We start from the raw sequence: 22,460 nt of genomic DNA on the forward strand, positions 1-22,460 counted from the left end.
TCTCTCTTTCCCTCTCTCTCTTGGCAGACTGTATGCATACAGTATAGTATACGAAATGAGCATTTAATGATGCATTTAATAAATCAGATTTGAAATAGTTTCGTTTGTAAAAGAATTATAATTGACTTGTATGGAAAATGTTAATATTATGTGATCCATTGCTATTATATATATATATATATATATATATATATATATATATATATATATATATATATATATATATATATATATATATATATATATATATATGTTTGTATATATTTGTGAGTCCTAATAAAGTATTGAATAAGTAATCAAAATGGATATTCTGGATAATAAATTAAAATACATGCAACAGATGAATGCGTGGCTGAGCTTACCAAATATTTATTATTTATTTATAGTTTATTTATTTTTAATGAATCCGAATTATCAGCCAATTCTATATAATCTAAGGGTTCTTCTCGCAATTTTTGTGTTTTGCTTATAACTCAGATTGGTTTTTTTAAGTGAATGTGTTTTTGTGTCTGCTTTTCTCTGATAATCATATTTATATATATTTTTAGCTTATATAGAGATAACCTTAGATTATGGCAAACGCTCTTGACTATTGCTGTATTAAATATTAATATACAGAAATATACAAAATAAATATTTATGTCTTATATAAATAGATCTCATAAATCTGAAGAGTAAACCGAAAAAATATTCCTAGTTGAATTTTCTTTTTTCAACATTTATTTTTAGCTCTGCCATGGAATTCTTTCTATTCTCTTTATCAAATAGTATAAGTAGATTAAACAAATTGCCAACTTACCCATTGTGGAGAGGGCGAGGATCAAAACAACGGCATGCCAGATCAAGCCGCTTCTAGCCTGGGCGGTCCACACGCTGTGGCGTCGCTGTCGCGACTGTCTAAGTCCGTGTCCCATGATTGCATCCATGGGCTGCTCTGTCATTTGGCTTGCAGTGGCTGACAGGCCGTTGGGCATTTGGCGCAGCAACATGATCGGGGTCGGGCCGTATCTTTCACTCGCAGACAGGCAACATTTGCCGCGCATTCAATAAACACTTCAACTTCACACGCTGCGCACAGAGACTGTTTACAGTTAGCGATTGGGGAATATGCGAATTATTAATGCGCGTTGAGGGAGCAAATCGCTTTGAATGTTCGGCGGGTTAGCTCGTCCGTCCGTCAGCCACAGCGGCAGCCGCCACTCGAGTTGTTGGCCCCCAATAAGCGGCCAGATAATTTCAAAATTGTTATTTGCCTCTCGCGACTCTGACTCGAGCGTCGAGCGTTGGGCTGCACTGAAAATTTGCTTTTGATTTGCACTTTTCGGATTTTCACATTTTTTGCTCCGTTTGCTTTCGTTCGCTTTCAGTTTACAACTCAATTTCCGGCTTTTAATTGTTTTTCGTTTGTTTGGACGGCGCGCCGTCCATTTGGCCGCAGTTCCTCACTGTACACTGATTATAATCCACGGAATTGAATTGACTTTAATGTGGCAACAATAATATTCGCTCTTGCGGTGGCTCTCCACTAATTGTCGGTGTGCATCCAGCTGTTGTTGCCGGAAGTGCGCTGCAAGTGCAAGAATAAACACTGTTGTTTAGCTATTGTTGTTGTTGTTGTTGTTGATATTGTGATAGACATAAAACCAATTCGATGGCCAGCGAGCGAGAGAACAGACAGAACCGAACAGCCCAATGACTGGCCGCACACACGCAATTTGCCGGTCTGAAGCGTGCCTAGGACAAGTTGACAAGCGACTGAAAACTGTTTGTTGTCGCCTCTGCTCGCAGCTCGTAGCTCGTAGCTCACCCGGCTCCGAAACACACCCCAAAAATAATTGCGTGACGTAGGCGGGCCGCGCAATCCCAAAATAAGAACTGTTGGAAAATGTTGCCAGGCATGGCAACAATGCTGCTGAGCAGTGTTGCTAAGCATGTTGCCAAGCAACCCGAGCAGAGAGCGCCTCTAGCTGTCCGTCGAGCAGCGGCAGCAGCGGCAGACAGGAAACAGCGCTAAGCAAACATGACAAGCGATCATAAATATTATGTTGCAACATCAAAAAAAAAAAAAAAAAATAAAAATAAATAAATAAAACAGAGAGCAAAACAAAGCGGAATAAGCGGCTCAAAAAATAATAATAGAAAGCATAAACGGGATTCGCTTGAATTTGCGCAGTGGCAACAACAGGCGCAGCATGCGTCGCTTTAAGCATCAGCGAATTCGTTGTTTTTGTTTATAATAATGAGACTGTGCACAAGTGGCTCTGCATGGCACTTGAACCCCAGCTGCTGCAAGGATAAGTGTGCGACGCCTTTCAGGCTCGCACACACACGCACACACATGTACATCAAGCGCTATTTTAGCTGCCACTCAATGTAGATGCTGCTGCTGCTGCTGCTGAAGTCTCTGCGGCAGTTTGTTTATTTAAGTTTCAATTACTCAGCTGCCCTCAGATTGACATGCATTCAAGCCAGAAATTTGCAGCCTTTGTTGCCCTTCGCTGAATGCACGCTTTTGTGCTTGCCCCCCACACACACACACACACATCAGAAAGCATAATCGCCGCCGCACAAGTGCCTTTAATGTGCTCTCTGGCTGGGGTGCTCGCTGCACTGGCGGTCGCACATCATTAATAAAATGCCACTTTGGTGCACGTCGGCCCGTGCCAGTGCTGCTTGGCGCTCAAGTGCACTGACTTCAATTGGCAAAAAACATTTTGCCGAGCATTCATAACGCTCATTAGGAACCAGAGCTCAGCTGCTACCACACCCAACAGCCAACACTCCAGCGTCTTGCTGGCTACGTCAAATAGCCTTCTTTATGAAGCGCACACACACACACTCTCCACTTATTGTGGCAATGAATGTGGCCAATGGCAATGCCACTGGCACTGGCACTGGCACTGGCACTAGCTATAGCAGCTTATCGACTGCAGCAGTTGCTTCATTCAGCTTTTATGGCTGCCTGCACACCTTAATACACGGCATAAACAGATAAAAACGAAAACATAAATAGCATTATACATATTTATATACACCTAACACACACACACACACATACAGGAACACACACCAATATGTACCATATATGGCAGAACATGCCCATGCACTTAGCTATTTTATTGGGCTACGCGGAACCCCTTGACAAGCGCAACACGTGCGATTTGAGAATTTTATAAAAGTGTTTATTGGCCCGCTCAACTGTCGTTGTGCTCGCCGTTGTTGTTATTATGTTATTATTTAGCCAGAAGACAGACATACGAAAACGACAGCCAGGGGCACCTCCACCCTACCTCAGCTCTACTCCAGCTCTACCCCAGTTTTACCCCAGTTTTACCCCAGCTCTGCCGTGCTCTCTGTGTGCACGTCATGGCGCTGACATTGACGACGCCTGCGACGCTGTGAACGACAAATTTTAGTGCTTCAATGAAAATTGAAACACATAAAAATGCGTGAAAAACACACACACACAATTAAGTGCGTGTAGGGTGTGGCATATGCCACAGGCAGCCCCTCCTCGACTATATGTATGTATAATAATGTGTCGCCTGTTGGGATCTTTAATTACAACTTTGTTATATGTTTCCGCTTTCAAGGCCAAATTGTCCAAGCCCTCTCTATATGGTTCCTGTGAATTCGTATCATTGTAATCTTAAATGCTTCCATTATTGAAATGTGACTAGAAATAAATTAAAGCCTCAAATTTCAGAAATTTTGATGTAATTTAACATTAATAATAATAATAATGATATTAATAAATAAATAGTAATAGTGATAATAAAAATAAAAATTATAATTATAATAATATTATTAATTGTTATAAATAAATAAATATTATAAAATTAATAAAATAATAAGAAAATTAATCAAGATTAATTAGAACATTTAGAAAAAAATTTTTTATTCTATTTTTTTATGCATTTATTTATTTATTTTATTTTATTTATTTTTTTTTTAATAGCTGCTGCTGACTTAAAATAAATTGGTTTATTGATTACTTTTGAGAGTACAGAGTAATTAATTTGCTGAGTTTTTATGTCAAAAATAGATTTTACTGAATTCAAAGTCAATATGAAATAAAAATCAATAAATATTACAAAAATAAGATGAGATGAGGATTTGTATTTGCTTTTAGCGCAGACTTATAAAAAATTCTCAGAAAACCATATTCTAATCCCTCATTATTAATTCCTAGACAATGGCTTTCCATTATTTAAGTATTATGAAGCGTAATTATTGCTAGCAGGAGCGTAAAATCTGAATTTGCTGAGCTATAAATAGCAATACAAAATATAGCTAAGCTAATTCAACAATAAAACTCATAAAGACGTGTTAGCTATTCTAATTGTTATTAAATATTCATGATAATGATTTTTGAACAACATCGACAGATATTGGCTTGAGCTAAAAAACAACATCTACTCACTGGCCTGCAAATACAGCTTGATTTCACAATGCTAAATGCCTGGCTGACCACATTGAAGCCTTTTAGCAGTACAATTTAGAATTTCCTTTGGTTGCATTTATTTGAGCAAGCAGAAGTATACATATGCATATGTATATGTATATGTATATGGCCCGAACCTTTACAATTACAAGCGCACATGAGGAATGTCAGCTCTGCACATTGTTGCTTCATTAAAATAGTGAATCGGAGACACATATGCCAGCACCTTGATACTTTATTCTGCCACACACACCCACACACACACCCACACACACATGCAATGACAACGCCCCACAGAGAGCCACGTCGGCTGCTATCGAGCATACAGCGCCCATTGTCATGCCAAGAGATGCAAATTGTCTTTGACATGGGCAAGTACAAGATAATATTTCTCTCCTGCATGCACACAAACACACTCACACACACACATACGCATCGCCACCCTTCAAGGCTGCTGCTGACAATTTCCGGTTACAAGTCCGTCCGTCTATCTGCCTGTCTGTCGGTCTATCGGTCGGCGTGTTTGTCTAGTTGCCTGTCAATTGTGTCTTTCTCTAGCTGTATCAAAACTTCAGCTCTTTGTGACATTGTATGATGCTTTATTTTGCCTATACCGAAGGCAATTACACCTTGTTTTTATTCAACCAAGATGTTCAATCGGGTTTTTACTCTACTCTGTATACATATTGTAAATATTTATTGCCATCACCTAATTGTATACATTCTCTGAGACCTTTATGCAAGGCGACAAATATTGTTTTATGCATATCACTTTTTTGATTTAATAAATAGTAAAACTAATCGAGCTAGAAGCTTTTTGGAACTGTGGGAAAATATTCGTGCCAATTGCTAATTTAAATTCATTTTAGTTCCCATGAAAATATAAATATGTATATTTAATATTTATTGAAAGATTCTGAGAACTGCAAATTTATTTTGGCAGTAATAATAAAATTTCTTTTCTAATTACGTCTACAGGTAAATGTATTCATAGGGTATTGCTTAGCCCGCCTGAGAGCTGTCGCACTTGGACTTCAGTTGTCGTACGCTCGGCTGCATATCAACAAATTTACATTGTTGCTTTGCCAAAATTGAAATGTGTTTTTCGGTTCTTTCTGTTCGCTCTGTCTGCTCAGAGTCCTTTTTTGAAATGCACATATTAATGAGGCTAGCATCTTGTTGTTTATTCATTGGAATTTGTCTCCGAATTTTCTAATTTGATTTGTTGGCTCGAGGCTGCGACGCAAAACGCATTGTATCCTCGATAGCAGATAATGAAACAAAGCCGTTGCAATAATGCCCACCTCTTGCCCCCTCAAGCAACTAAGCCATTGTTCTCCACAAAATACCAAAACGATTCTTGCGATTTGCTCGAAATGCTCTGACATGAAGTCAAGTGTAAACTCAAACGGCTCTTTTGATTAGCGGCGAACATTATATGCACTAATTAATGTTCACTGCTGCACCATGGATATGTATCGCAAATGATAAATCATGCGGCAACCATAATACAGCTTTGTGCACCGCGCACAGCCATTCACACAGACACAGCCACGCACACACTCAAATGCCACGAAGCGGCGAGCGGGGGGATGCATGAAGGCGACGCCAGGCAGCGATTGCCTGCAGCAAGTGGTGAAATGCACAAATGTTTGCCTTGTTTGTGTAGTCGCACGCAGATCGTATAGCCAGTGTAAACAACACATCAAAAAAAGAAAAAAGAAAAAAAAAGTCGGTTTGTTGTGTTTGCAGTGCATGAAACTATTTATTTTCGCTTATATAGGTAAATGCAGAGCATGGGCTAATAATTGTATAAATATGTACACAAGTACACATGCATATATTTCAATATGCTCAACTTTTAATTATGAGAGGACTACAATTGATGTAAAAAAAAATAACTGAACAAGAAGTGGCGAAAAATACATTTGACATCTGTCAGAAAAATTAAATAAAAACTCTATTTGAATTGAGAGCGAATTTAATTTTCTATCCACATTTACACTCTACATAAATTAAGAGTAGATTGTATTAAATGAAGACTACAAAAATACAAATAAATTAGAAATAAAATGAAAGGAAATTGCCAAATATTTTCCCATCTAGGCATGCCGAGGCTTAGACTTTTCTTGCTATTCTGATTTCTTCTTTGTCTCGCATTGGCACCAAAATTCCCAAGAAGCACCACAAAAACGCCGTCAAATAACACGGGACCCGTTCGCGGCGAAAACAAGCGCGAAGGCAACCACTTCAAAACAAGAACAAGAACCAGATGAAAAAAAAAAAAAATGAGGAAATAAAAAGAGTCTTAGAGAAATCCAAACAAATTTTTTGAATGTCTGCGCTGGAGATCTGCAGCTCGACTGTGTTCTATATTTACTCTGGCCATTGGCAGGGGGCGGGTGGCAGGGGGTGTGATGGGCGGTGTCGGCTGTCTAAAATTTGCGTTCGTAGCATAATAATCATTGACCTTTTTATGGCTCCGGTACGCGCTTTTTAATAAATTGTTTACTTCCTAGCCTCGTGGACCGACAGGCCGCACCGATGGCAAAATCAATGCCCCAATAAATTGCTGCAATAACCATTGAAAATATCGTCACAATTTGGCCAGTTTTTATGCTGTTTCCTTCATCCTCTTGCTCCTCTTCTTCCTCCTCTCTTTTTTTTTTTTTGGCAACGTCTGGCTTGTCGTTTGACAATTTTTGAGTGGAGAGTCCAAAGGAGAGATACAATTCAATTTCAGTGTTGGCAATTTAATTTCTTTTGTTGTCAGCGGCATAATCATAAAGAAAGTGCTGGCACGCCCCCCATACTGTTGGCCCAGGCGGGCGGCCCCACCGTTTGGCCAAGTGCTTTACAGCTACGATTGCTGCTGGCATTTTGTTGACAGCAGGACAATGGCAGAGCACGCTGGGGTATCCGGCGCACACAAAATTAAACAAACAATGACAAGACAAGAACCAAAGTGAGCCTCGCTGCGTAAGAAAACAACAGCAGCGGCTCTGCTGCGTACAAAATACAACATGAAGCTGACCCCAAAAAGTGATTCATCAAAAGGCAGGGCCGAACGGCTGGCTGCGGGCCGAGTACGGGTGGGAGGGGGGTTGGGCGGTTGGGCGACGCAGGCGTGTCAGCAGCTGCGTTAGCGGAAGTGTAAGACACAGCAGGCGCTGCTGCAACAATGTGTATGCCACATCATAACAATAAGCAACGCAACGTGCAGGGCTTCAAGTAATATAAGAGCAAATTTACCCAGTTGGGGCAAACAGAAAAACTGGAAAGAAAAAAAAAACAACAACAGCTACAGCAAGCAAGCGTGACAAGGCTGAAAGCGGGACAAGGTCGTTGCTTGTTGACCAAAAATTCAGTAACTACAAATAAGTGTCGTGATCCCGCCTGGCCGGCTTCGCTGACCCACTGCCCCTGGTGGCCAGGCATATCAACTGCTTCTCAACACGTTCTAGTTCTCATTCACTTCTGGCAAACAATGCAGCCAGCCAGCCAACCAGCCAGTCAGTCTGTCAGTCTGTCAGTCAGTCAGCCTATCAGTTGGTTTGGACTATGAGAGTCTCACGGCAGACTGCACAAAACTGAACTTGATTTTTGGCCACAGGTTTGCAGTTGCAGGAGCCGAAATTGGAATCGCCATAGAGCCAGAGTGGCAGAGTGAATGCTGAAAATGTATCGCTCTTTGTGTAGCTTACAGCGAGCAGGGGGCGTGGCAGCCGCCTAAAGCAATTGTTGTCGTTTGTTACACTTCTCTGCACTGAGGCTTGACCCAATAAGCAATGAACTACGGCCGTCTGCAAATTGCAGCATGCGGTCGACCAGAAGGCGGAAGAGCAGAACAGGTGGAGAAAGAGCGTAAAACAAGCCACTTCATGCACAACAACAAAACAGCAATCAGGCGGCACCACGCAAAGAAGAAGCCAAACAATCGGTGAGCCAAAGAAAAACCAAATCATACAAGGAATGTGAATCTCATAGCCGACTAGCAGATGTCCTTTGCTTTGTTACTTTGATTGATAATTTGAATTTTTTTGTGCCGTTCCTCGGCTTTGAAATTGAAATAAAAAATTGAAGTTATAGTAGAGCTTATACTAAATATGATAAAAGTTCCAGGTCAATATTTGGCAGTCTAATTAGCTACACACTCCCCGAAACTCAACTAACTTATTTTGAATCATATGCATGTTGGTTTAGGTTCCATTCTATTTATTTTAAAATCAAAAATATTTATTCATATTTTTAAAGCAAGAAAAATATGAAAATATAGAATTAAAATTGAAGGTACTTTTTTCTAACATATCAAAACTTTACAAAAACTTATAAATGTAATTTAACAATCTACTCAGCTTAAGAATCTCTTCACTTAAAAAAAATCAAATTGAACCTTTTCCTGTTGCAAACACTGTTACCAAACTTATTTACTTCACTCAACTATTTGCTTTTTGCCTAGGGTCACAAATAAATATAAAACAAAATAAAATAAATATGCGCAAAACCGAAAGAAGGCTGCCCCTTCAAAATTTTATTTTCCGAGCACTGTCGAAATGAAACTCTGCAAATTTATGCAGCTTATAAATTATTTAAACGTAATATAACTGTAAAACTTATGCAAATAATTTCACACCTTTTTTCTTTGGCTACAACTTTGTTCACAGTTGTGAATTGGCAGCCATGTTTTCATAAGTAGCCCGAGATGTTGTGCACTTTGATAAAAGTTATTGAAGGCAACTCTTATTGAAGTGCACCAAAATGAGAGTCGACTCTAAGCACTTTTAACAAGATTCCAGTATTAATAGTCTACAGGTGCATCAAGGTACACCTATTTATATATATAGAGAGAGAGAGAGAAATGTTTCCTTAGAAACTAAACTAACTATTATTACATTTAGGAGAGCGCACATACGCATACCTGACTGTATGCCTAAAAAAATATTAGATTAAGTTAAGTTATAAATTTAAAATTGTAAATAAATTGTATAGTTAAAAAAAAAAAAATAAATGACTGTGAAATTGATTTTAATCGATTCTGCTTATACTTATGCTATTTTCAAAGACTTCTGGTAAAGCGTTTCATACATATATTTATAAATACCTACTTATAAATACAAAAAAAAATAAATAAATAAATAAATAAAAAAGAAAAAAAGGTAACTGTTTTAAAATATATATAGAAATCTTATCGACTACATGAGCATTGACTCGTATATATTGACATATGTACATATATACAGTAGAACCTGATTATAACGACACCGCGTATAGCGTCTATGTATATCATTATCTCTCTGTATCTCTCTCTCGCTCTCTTATACTCTCATTCACCCACTCCATCATACACACTATCTCTCTCCCTCTCTCTCACTCTTTCTTTTGCTCTCTCCCTCTAACTCTTTCTCTATATATATATATATATCTCTCTCTCTCCATCTCTCTCTATCTCTCTATTTCTCTTTCTCTCCCTCTCTCTCTCTCTCTTTCTCTCCCTCCCCAATAGCAAAGTGCTTATTATAATTGTATTTCATAGTTAACTAACTGAGAAGTTTTGTCTGGAATTATAAACCATTGCAATATTTGTGATTTAAATAAAACTTTTTGAGTTGTCGACTTAAATACTTATGGACCATATCGTCGAGTCTTGCTTAATGACCAGAAAGCCGCAAATCACATGCCGCCGAAGCTTTATGAAAATGCCCACACAACAATGACTCCATTAGCATCGTCGGCGTTGTCAAATCCAAAAACCCAAGGCAGAGCAGAAAGCCAAAAGCTTCCTTTGGGCGGATGTTGTGCTTCCTGGAAATTGTCGGAAATGGCGTTTTGAAGATGAAAAATTTTGCTGGCTACGCTGCGAGCTCGCGTAGTGTTGACAATGCCTACATTTATGTTATTATGTTGATGGCAGGCAGATGCCAATGCCTTCCCAGGCCCAGTCCAGACTCAGCTCAGCTCAGGCCCAGCTGTTGTTTGTGTAATTTTGAGCTCAGGTAGCAGGTGGCGACAATAACAGGAGTACGCAGAGAACACAGCAACAACAACTAGATCTACAAGAGCAATGAACAAGTAGCAAAACAGAATCAGAGAAGTCTTTAAGCCAAGCGGAAATTGTTACACTGATGCGTAAGCGGCTTTAAGAGAGGCCTAATGCAATCACTGTCAATGGCACTGCCAATGCATCTGAAGTTAAGTTAAAGGGCCAAAACACTTACTTAATGGAAATTACTTGAGAGTCGTACTCGACAAGCCACTCGTACACGGCCAACGGATAGGCACGACCAGGAGCTGAGCAATCACGTACCCAGCTGGAGGGAGGCTGTTCAAGCCCAGGGCCGAGGCAACGTCAACCAGGGGCCATGAGGAAGGCAATGGAGCCACTTCAGTGTGTCATGTCCGCTCGATTTTTGCTAAAATCATTTAACGGCAATGTGCTAGAAATGTGAGACACTCTCCAATACACACAAACAACAAGAGAGACAGACTGAGTGAGTGAGTGTGAGACAGAAAGAGCGAAAGAGAGAGCAGCACATGCGAAATTCAGTCAATTGATTGAGTCGGCGCCGGGACCCAGAACTGTTTAAATTTTTACTTGCTCGCTGTCAGCAGCAATGTCGCATGGCACGTAATATGTACGTGTGACTCTTGCTGCATGTAAGTATGTATTGATAAATGCGAATGTGTGAGTCTCTCTGTGTGTGTGTGTGTGTGTTTGGCAATTTGAAAATTGTTGTGTTCAATCAGAATCGTTCTGCGAACGCCCAGGCAAACATGGCCAGAGCATCAGGGACACCAACAGCAAAATCAAATCATCATCATCATCATCGTCATCGTGTTTATCGTCTTCAAGTGCTTGAATTCAACTTCTCCTTCTGTTTGCCAAGGTGTGTGCTTGAGTGGGAGAGGAAGTATAAATAATCGCCGGCTATGTTTATGTTAAGCGACGCACAACGACGTCTGTATATCCCGTTGACCTTTTCAGAACTCTACAGGACATATGTCCTTGTGCAGAGTCTTTAAGGAAATGAGAGCTATGTCTACTCTATGATTGAATCGCACATGGAAATCAGTTAATCGAGCGACTCACTTAAGTAGAAAAGTTTCTTGGATGCTCAAGCAAACTTTTAGTTGAGGTTCCATTGTAATTGCTGGCCCAACTAGCATAGGCGCCTCACACACACGCACACACATATTTGCAAACGTGTTTGTGTATAACCCAGTGACCTTAAAATGCAAAATAAGAAAACAAAATACCGAAATGCACAACAAAAGGGCAAAAACTTTACGCATAAATAAAAGAGACGGCGACGGCGGCAGCAGCATCTCCTTGCCCCAGGTCAAAGACAATAATAATAAAAAACCGCTCAAAGATGCTGCCGACAGCAAAGGGAAAAAAATAAAACGAAAAGAAAAACAAAAGAAGTTGCAAAACAAAATTTAAAGTCTTTTTCCTCAGCTTTTTTCCTTATTTTTATTTATTTTTTATTTTTGTATTTTTGTATTTTTCGTTTTTTGTCAATTTTATTTCATGTTGCGTGGAGTTGAGTGAGTTAGCGTTGGCATTTGTCAGTTGCTGCCTGTCAGCGTGTACTTCCTCCACTTACTGAATGTATATGAAAGATATTTTTATACGATATATAATCGCATACATATATATACATATACATATATAGGAGCCATTCTAGAGGACGCTCAGACCACAGCTCGCCGCAACTTTTAATAAACTTGCCAACTATTTTATCTTTTTTTTAATACCCTGCAATTGTATAAAAGGCGAGTGAGTTGGTGGACATTCGAAAGCCTTGCCTCTACTACTGATAGTTGCTTATAGTGAAAAGTGTTTTCAGCAACTCGAGAAGAGAGCGAGAAGTCTAGACTATATCAAAGTATATTCATAGAAGTTTCTCAGTTTAGAAGTAAGTCAAGTGTTTCAGTCTATCTATTTGTATTTGTAATGCAATAGCTAAAGATCTAGTCTGAATGCAACTCATTATTAACTTAAGTTAAATATTCTGACATAAAATCAAAATTTGTATTAATATATTTTATATCTAACCCAGCATATGCAGAGTATCTGCCCGTTAAGCATTCCCAACTATCACTTGCTTCTGTTTAACATTTTTATTTATTTTTTTATTTTTTATTATCTATTTTTTTATTTCACAAGTGCGACGAAGGTTGCCAATAAAGTTAGGAAGCAAAAAGAGTGCGCAAAACAAAACATTGAGTTGGAGCGAAACTTTTACAACCAGTCTAAAATAGAAGCTGTTAGGAGAGCGTATTGTTTTGCAAAATACTTGGCCAAGACCAGTTGGCCAACTGTCCGAAGTTTGGGGCGACAAATTTCTGGCGGAGGAATTTTTATGCACTGTTCGAGTTGAGTTTTACGAGCCCACCAATTGATGCAAATTTGACGGCCATTTAAGTAGTGTGTCTTAAAATCAGCGTAACATTCAACTGCTCGGAGGTAATAATATTTGTAGCCACAGCAGAGAATGCTAATTAGCGGAGCATCTGGCGACCGCATGCTGCGGCAATAACTGTATCATGACTTTGTCTGCCGCAACTATAATATTAGCTCAATTCAGCGCGAGTGCCAACAATGTTTTATAGTCATCTGGCTATGTGTGTGTGTGTGTGTGTGTGAGCGCATGTGTGTGTGTACTTAGTAATTGCTGCGGCATTAGCGTTGCTCTGGGCTCCAACTAAAAGTTTCAACTAGGCCGCCTGCCATTGAAATTATGCTGAAAACAACATATCCAGCTACATACACACACATCAGTGCACACAGAGAGTGAGAGAGAGAGAGAGAGAGGGGGCGAGCGTGTTGTTCAGTTAGAACTACACTTAGTTGTAACTTGTAACAGTGCAGTGTTAGCCCCAACTCTTCTGCCATACGCTCTGCACAAGCCCCACCCCTCCCCCCTTACCACACAGTCGCTTTACCGCAGCCGCTCTGAAGAGCATCTGTGCTTTGGCGCTTTGCGAGCTTGTTGCATACACTTTGGCGCACTAATTAAAGAAAATTTGCTTAACAAACAAACAGGCAACAGCAACAGCACCAGCACGAGAACGTAAACGAAACAGAGTGAGAGAGATAGCAATAGCAGAAGCAACTTTGCAATTTGTTTATTTACATTTACCTTGCACGAAAATTTGCATAAATTGCATTGCAAACAATTTAAGAAAAGACTTCAAATGCTTTGCCAGGCAGTGCAACGCCCTGAGCCAGCAAAAATATTTGCGCAGATGATTTAAATTGAGTGCAATTTAAAAGAAAATGATATTTAAGTCCTCTACGTCATGTGCAACTAATTATCTATGCACACTTCACTTCATTTGCATTCGCATTCGCATTCGCATTTCCATTTGCATTTGCATTTCCATTTTTCTCATTGCGCATTAAAGATCAAACGTAAATTTCATTTTTGTCCTTTTTTTGTGCATTTTTTTTCTGTCTAGCAAATTTCCTAAAGCGCACGCTCATAATTATATATGAAATGTATATTCAAAAGTTTCACTTTAAGCGAAAAATGTTAATTAATTCTTTGGAAAATGTTCAAACAAAGTTGGAGTGCAGCAAAGCAGCTTAAATGCATTTTTATGAGCTGCAACCAAATTCCGATTATATTCAATGAGCATGATTATTCGCTGGTTGTATTACTTGCACAATGTTTTAATGCCACATTAAGAGCGAGGGTCAAAACAGAGAATGAAAGCAAAAAATAAAATAAAATAAAAATAAAGAATAAAACAAAAAATATAACAACATAAAATGTGGTTCTCTTGCAAATAATTCACTTTCATTACATTAAAAGTAAGTTGAAAGTGAACAAAAATAATGCTGCATAACCGCGACTTAATGAGCGCCCAAAACGTGGCCATGCCACGCCCTCACGGCTCACAATTCACACCCCGACCCAGCCAACCACCCTACGACCCACCCACCCACGCCTCGCTCATTAAAAGTAACCAAGCTGGCGGGACCACAAACCAAAACACAACAACAAAACGGCGACCGCAACACATGAAAAGCGGACAAAAAGGCAACGCTCCGGATGCCTCAGCCCACGTCAGAGCCATCAACGCTAATGACAAAAGCGCGCAAAGTTTGCATTCGGACGAGCCCTGGCTCCAAAGGCTGGCACTAAACATCACCACGGGGTGTGTCCAGCAGCTGGCAGGCGAGCACAAAAATCACAAAAGAGCATAAAATTAGCGAACGATGCCGTCTCAGCTCCTCTAGCTATCTGACCACTCACTGTTCCCCCTCTCTCTCCCACTCTCTCTCTCTCACAGTCGACTTTGTGTCGTTACTTTATTTTAAATTTGCTCCACAAAGGCTACACGGCAGCAGGATGGGCAGCAGGATGGGCAGCAGGACACGCAGCCAGCTAGAGCGCCCTCCCATGATGAATTCATGCCCATCATTTTGCTTGTAACAAAACTTGTGATTGTTGTTGTGGTTGTTGCTGGCTGTGGACGTGGCTAGAGTGGGGGACTTCTGCTTGCCAGTTGCCAGTTGCCAGTTGCTGTCCTGATTTTTCACTGGCGTCGTCATCGTCGTTCCCGTTCCCGTTGTCGTTCCCGTTGTCGTTGTCGTTGTCGTTGCTATTATGGTTTTCGTCGCACTTACACAAGCTGGTCATTAGCTGCGCCTGGCAGCAAATTATTTGGCAGGGCGCGGCAGCAGCACCACCAGCACCAGCACCACCAACAGCAGCAGCAGTAACCATATTGTTGCTGTGGCTTTCGCCATGAAGCCTCTGCTATGGCCGCCATTGATGTTGTTGTTCTTCTTGTAGGCGGTTATGATAAACATCAGTGGACGGCACTGCTGCACCAGCAAATACTAACGAAAATAACAGCAACAACAACAAGGACGACAACAACAATGCGGCCTTCTTGGTCACTGGAGCACAAATTTTCGCGTGCGTTGCGCCATAAGTTTAATTTTTCAGTTGGGCATTGCCTTGTCGTATTTTATTTTGTTGCCGCTCGAGCTGGAGTAGGATTTCATTGAGCGTGTTGCTGAAATTTTGATGTCAAGTACTTAAAACTGGCGTTGTTGTTGTAGTTGTTGTCGAAATCATAAGGGAGCCACAGCGCAATGTAAAAGAGACTGTATACATATAAATATATATGTTTGTATATATATTAAATGTTGAGCAATTTTTTCCATGCTTCATGGTAAAAAATTAACGCAATTTGTATGTCTCAGAATGTTTGGGCTGGGCTCTCTGAGCGGGCGGCAAAATTGGCCTTCGTAACCTAATGAAAATTATATAAATTATATTGTTGTGGCAGGGCGGTAAGTTAATGTGGGATATTTAATTAAAAAGATTGAAGTAAACAAGTGTTTTGATTATGCAAACGCAATTAGTGCGGGAATACTAATAAAGTCTGATTTGATAAGTATTTTCTGAGAGATAAAACACAGTTCATAAGCTGATATACATATGTATATGTATATGTATGATTATATTATATAATACATTTGGGCTAATGCCAGCTCAACATTGAAATAGCAATCAAAAGTCTTTAATATGTTATTTCCTTGAGTCTATCGAGTAGTGAGAGCATCATAAAACATGTGCTCTGTCGCCCATCGATTTGTCTTCATATTTTTTCAGAGTCTGCCAAATACACAGTGCTTATCTCCGCATTTCTGGCGTCCAGTGTCGAGCGTATTAGTTATAAATAACGCACATAAAATGGATAAATAAAATCTATTAGCATTCAGATGATTTATTAACATGCACTTATGGCACTTATGGCTGTTCGCCACGCGGACTTTATGCGTTGCAATTTCAATTGGATGGACAGTGAGCCAGATTACGTATACGCAAGGTATACGCTTAGAGGGCGAGCATTAAATTATTGGACGGCAGCATTGATTGCATTCCACTTTCGTTTTTGCCTTAATAAAAATGTAAATTTGTCTTTTTCTTTTTTATTGTTTCAAGATTTATTATTCGACATTTTTGGTGTGTCCCAAAAGCAAAACTGCTGATTTGCAGGGATTATTTCGGTGCAGAGAGGCTACCACCTAGCAAATAGCTGCGACGGTTCTTATGTCGCATAAATTTGCTGTACACACACACATACAAACATACATCTATTTGTGTATGTGTGTATGTTTGTATATTTGTATATAGAGGTAAGCGAATCGATGGTATTTTATGTCGCGCTCGGCTGCCACGTGGAAGCGCTTTTATGTTTCTGTTTCAAATTTATTATCGTTGCTAACTGTTTTTATGATTCTATTTGATGATTGTTTTGGTTTGAAGGCTTAGCTTCTGGCTGGTCACCCACTTTAAAGGCGCACCATGTCAAAAGCATAAATAAAACCGCTCTGTCTGTGACCGCCGGCTTCAGCTTTTACGTATTGTGTCTGTCCGGGATTATCGCCTTAAAGCGCCGCCGAAAAATATATCCATCTCTGGGCGTATTTAAAGCAACAAGCCATTTAGCATCGAGTTGGCCACAGCGGCACGTACTAATAAAAGCCGGCGAATCTCTGGTTCAATCAATGCCACAGCCCGTCTGTCAGCCGTAAACAAGCCCAACAGGGCGCCAAATTGACGGATGTACGGAAAGAGCTTCAATTTTCATTCCTACTTGGGCATGCTGAAAATGTGTGCCGAAAGTTGCGTGAAAGCATGATTTAATGAATTTCCGGCAATAAAATAATTTAATTTTGGCCTAGTCAAGCAGCAGTCAGCAGACAGCGCTCTTAGGATGCTATGCTGGCTCATCATTAAAACGTCAAGAGACCAAAAAAAGCGCACAAATCTCCGCATAATTTAATAACGCCATGTTGAGCGTGGGAGGCCCACGAATGGCATCTCTCTATAGGTATCCGAAGTGTTTGCGTGTCGCATAATAAAATGTCAGCCCGGCAATTGCCATGGCTCAGATTTTGACTAGCATTACGTTCGAGACAGCTAATCTATGCGATGTGCGACAACTAAGCCGCCAGCTTGAATATTTCAACATTAACTCTGCTAAAATCAACATTATGAATTTTAATTCTCTGCCTGCGACATAAGACGTGCCAAACTGTCGAATGGAGGGCAAAGCCCCAGCAGCCAGCAGCTGCTGCACACATTGAGCTACCAATAAGTCAGCATGGAGCAGCAGCGTGCTCGAATATTGTTCGAAAAAACAATGCCTCAGATTTTCAGTTGAAATGCTGAATGTGGGTGCTGGTGGAGCGCACTCTCGATTGCTTGAGCAAGTCTCGCCAATCGCCTTACAAGTGCAATGTCAATTTGTGCACAAAGGATGATAAGGATTTATGTCAAATGCTAGCAGTGTTTGAGTTTTCTGACATCTGCCAATATTTTTACAGTTGACTGCTCTTGGCGCGACTGCAATCGCAGCCGCCTCTCACCCATCTCAGCATCCAGCTGAATCGGGTAGTTCGCCCTCACAGCTCATCTCTCTAACGCTAAAAGGCTCTTTGGCTATTACATACTTAATAATAATACGCTCTAAAACTTGGCAACTTTTTCAATTGATTCAACTTTTCACTTTGCCAACTGATGGCTGCTTGACTTATTAATTTCCCGTATTAACAACAATTTACAAGCGCCGCTCATTAAAGTTGCATCAACTTTTCTGAGTGAAAGCTATTAGCAAGTAATTTGCTGAAAGTCCAAAACTCCCTTCAAAACGAGAGCGCCACAATGCCCTCGTGAAAGTTTACAAAATTACAAAAAATAAAGAAAAGAAACAAACATTTATATATATATATATATAAGTATATTGAAGCAGCTAACATTTGCTAGCAAATAAAATTGTATATAGATTCGGACATTCAAAATGTTCTTTGAGCACAGATAACAAAGCGAATGAAATTTGAGCAGCTGCTCATATTTGGAGTCCATGTGCTCTTAAAAGTATGCTATGCATTTTTTCTGTTCACTTGGCTTCAACATCAAAATAATTATTTTTAATCGCTTTTATATTTCATTGAATTTTCTTTTCAATTACAAAAAAAAAAAAAATAATAATTATTTATAACTATACAGACAAATCTTTTCTTATGAACTCGTTCTCGTTAACTACCCCGAATTGTATGCAATTACAGGGTATTCAAATAACATACACACAAAAAGTCAGTTGAACTTTCGTGGAGCACTGGGAAAGTGCTCTTTGATGCTTAACAAGTTTTTCAGTGATTGTTTTTATTATTTTTTCAATTTTGTTATTTCTGCATTTTTGCTTGCTTTTGGGCAGCCCACAATAACGCTTAGACCTAAGTAGATACAACAAACACACACACACACACACACACAGTGTGTCATGAGGGACACTGTCAGAACCGAGGTAATCAGGCTGCGGTGCATGATGTGGGCAGCCAACGGGTGGCTCCAGCCGGCTACGAAGCCAACCTCAACTTTGATAGGAATCATGCTGAGTTGTGAAACGTAAAATTGAATTTACTTTGTTGAGCGACGCTCACCCTTTTCACTCAACCCCTCCCACAACAACAACTGACCCGACTCTTGTGGCACTTCTGCTTTTTTTTAGCGCATTTTGGCAGTCAGCAGTCAGCAGTCGGCAGACGGCTGTGTGAGTGGTGCGCGGTGGGGCAGTAACTTACTGCTTGGTCGCAACCATAAATCATTAGGCATTTGGCATATGCAAACGGCTGGACGAGCCGCCAGACATCAACTTCGTGGCCATCGCTGTTATCGCTAATCCCAGCATTAAATTTGGCTTTAACTTTCATTACACTGTGATATCATACCAATTTGTGGCCAAGCCTAAATGTGCTACCGAAATTGAGCTGTAATCGCCCACTATGCCACACACTGGCCCACAGACCCACAGCTTCACAGACCCACAGACCCACAGCTCTACAGCTCCACTGTTACACTGCCCCACTGGCGCATTTCCCCGCTGTCCACTTGAGGGGGGACGCCGCTTGCTTGCTACCACAGCTGAGTGAAATTTGCTGTTCATGTACATTCATTGGTTTTGCTGCAAAGTTAATGATTTTGTTTTGGTGGCAAATTCATTGAAATTTATAACCCATGTTCAGCATTGGGCTTGCGTGCGTGTGCCTGAGCATTATCGTAAGCAGCTTAAAGTAGCCATCAACTCGTAAGTAATATTGAATTAAGTTGCTTTGTTTCTGGCATTGTCTGTTGTCAATGGCAGCTCCCGCTACTCCTGCTCATGCTCCTGCTGCTGCTGCTAGTGCTGGTTGCGGCATGGTCAGGTTTGTTTCCTGCCTTCCATTCGTGTTTATTTCAATGTAATTAATTTGTTCGGAGCTCAGGCAATTAGTTGTCAAGCCAAGTCGAGCTTAACCAAAACTTGTGGTACACAATTCCACCAGACGAACCAAAAATGGGCAAATGATAGCAAAATTAGGCGGAAGAGAGCCAAGAATGTATGCTAATTAAGCAGAGCAAGCCAGCCTCAATAACAGCTATATTGAATGTCTGCACAACTCAAATTCTGCAAGTGAAACGTATTAAATTAATCAGGAATTCTATACATTTGCAGGATAATGTGAACAGCCAGCTATCATAATTTATCATTGAATAAGATTTATGCATGGATATTAGAGATATTTTGATGCCTGGAAATTATTGGAAATTTGAAAACTACATATTTCTCTTTGCTGTGATTATATAATTGATGGGAAATTACAATGAAATTAATTTCAATGCGAGCCAGTTCGATATTAAATGAGAAATATTTAAAGAGGAATATTAAAAAAAAGGAATTTATAATATATAAATTAATGTTTAAGGTTATTATTCTTTTCAATATACAAATAATTCTGATATATAATATATTATTATTATCATTTTTTTTTAATTATTATTATTAGTATATAATTTTTTTATTTTTTATTTATTTATTTATTTTATAATATGCATATAATATTTTTTATTATTTTCAGTTTTGAATGAATTATTAAAGAAAAAAAATCCTACAAATATTATTTATTATTGAGATTTTTAACGAATTAATATTTTATTGATTTTCAATCTACAATATTATTTTTAAAATTAATATTTTATGTTTATAATCTTTAAGTAATTTACCATTTGATTTTGGCTGAAAATTTCTTGAACTAGCGTCAATTGTGAAGGCAAGCAAGAGAAGCTCGTTAATATTTTAGTTTTCTAGTCCATCAGTCAGTCAATAAACGATAGCAAAAAATTCTTAGAAAGTACTCATCCAAAGCTGAATGTTCAATATGTTCGTATAACCGCTTTACGCCAGCTATAAGCCAGGCAATATCGCGCATAATTAATACTGTTCACTTCATTTCTCAATTCTGCGCAACTTTAAATGAAACTTAAGCAATTTATTACGCTCACACGAACTAAGCCCAAAGCCGAATGAGACACATGAGGCACGAGCGTGGAGGCCAAAAGCAAGAGTTGGCGTGGGGTGGGGATTGGGTAGGGTTTGGGTGGTGACTGGTGAGTGGTGCGAGGCTAATGTTAGCTGGTTGGCGTGGTACGTGATCCACGCTAAAAGTTGTGCAAATAAATAGCAGTGAAATTTTATAGCACACTTGATAATTTACGCAATAATTCAGCAGAGCTAATCACCACATAAATAATCTTAAGGACAGAGCCACCACACAGCAGAAGCTACAAATATCAATGCACAAGTGAATGAGAACATATATACGTATACATATGGACTAAGTGTGCTCATACATGAAGTAGTTTGTATGTATGTGCAGTGAGTAAATAACACCATGCAGTTGAGAAAAACAAATACAGGGACAATGAGTTGAAGCTGGAATGGAAATGAAAATGGAATTGGAACTAAGATAGCTATTAGAACTGTTGTTGCTATTAGAGTGAAGGAGACAGTGAGAGTGGGTGTGTGAGAGAGCGAGTGACGTAGACATCGAGGACTTAGCAGCTAAACAAATAAAAGCGAACAGCGCCAAAACTCATGAAATTGAGAAGTCGGTCGAATGGAACGTGAGCAAAATTTTAGCTAACGAATGTTGACTTTCCCAAAGCACTAAAATCAAATAAAAACAACACCAACAGCCAGAGCAACGGGAATAGCAAACCAATAGCAAAGTCATGGCAACGGCAACGGCAACAGCAACAGCTGTAAACAACAACATCGCAAGACAGATCAAACAAACTCAGCAATCATTCTGAAAAAGTTGGCAAATTGATGATGCCAAATGGACACGAAACGGCCAACGGACAACGGCCAACGGCCAACGGCCAAGTTTCAACTTGGACTGCTCAAACTATTTCGGGCATAATAAAAATTAATAAAAATTGTTGTGCTTTCAGCCGTATACTTGTAGCGCTTTAGCTTTTAGCATTTACGCCGAGTAAACAAACAAATAAACTAACAAGGCGATGGCTAAGCAACTCACCAGCCAGCCAACAGGCGAACAAACAAACACACAAACAAACAACAAACCAATAAAATCAACTCGCCAGCTGGCGCACAGTCAGTTAGTCACAAACAAACTGGAATTGCGTATACGACGCGTAGACCGGCTGTAGCATGGCCCACAACACAAAATACATAATTTAATGCGTGAGCTGTGTGTGCGAAATGTTTAAATTGCCGCAAAAGGCCATAATTTATGCCACTTTATAGTGCACAAAACTTAAAGCGAATATATTTACCAGCTGCTTGCAGACTCAAGAACTCCGTGGCAACTGTCTTTCCAGCACATAAGTTGTATTCGGTAGATAATAATCTGAAGTTTTTTTTTTGATTTTCTTTTCTTTTTATTTATTTACTTTTATTTGTAAGTTTTCACTTAATGCATTTGCTCATTCACTTGCTCAGTTGGTAGCACTTTAACAATCGAATGTTATTCACTTGCTATATATGAGTACACATTATGCTTGATTTTATTATGGAGTCTGCGACAACGTACTGGAGGCTGCTCGGCATCGAGACAATAGACTTCAGCGTTTCTGCCACTTTCACTGCCAAACCGACCGTTAAATTCAACGTTCGCCACGCATCTACCAACTGATTTGCGTGCTAC

At 39.6% G+C, this 22,460-nt stretch overlaps 1 protein-coding gene across 1 annotated transcript in view; it reads right to left on the bottom strand.

The window, feature by feature from the left end:
- Positions 1 to 22,460, bottom strand: part of beat-IIa (beaten path IIa) — a 47,018-nt gene extending 24,558 nt beyond the window's left edge. The window contains exons 1-2 of the mRNA XM_018018378.2: positions 22,090 to 22,460; positions 800 to 1,567 (exon numbers count right to left, since the gene is read on the bottom strand). Coding sequence (XP_017873867.1) covers positions 800 to 1,043 — 244 coding nt within the window. The 5' untranslated portion in view covers positions 1,044 to 1,567; positions 22,090 to 22,460. The remainder of the gene's footprint in view (positions 1 to 799; positions 1,568 to 22,089) is intronic.

Source organism: Drosophila arizonae, chromosome 2 (genome assembly GCF_054131065.1).
Source record: "Drosophila arizonae isolate 15081-1271.41 chromosome 2, UAZ_ARI_1.0, whole genome shotgun sequence".
In the NCBI taxonomy this organism is placed as follows: domain Eukaryota; kingdom Metazoa; phylum Arthropoda; class Insecta; order Diptera; family Drosophilidae; genus Drosophila; species Drosophila arizonae.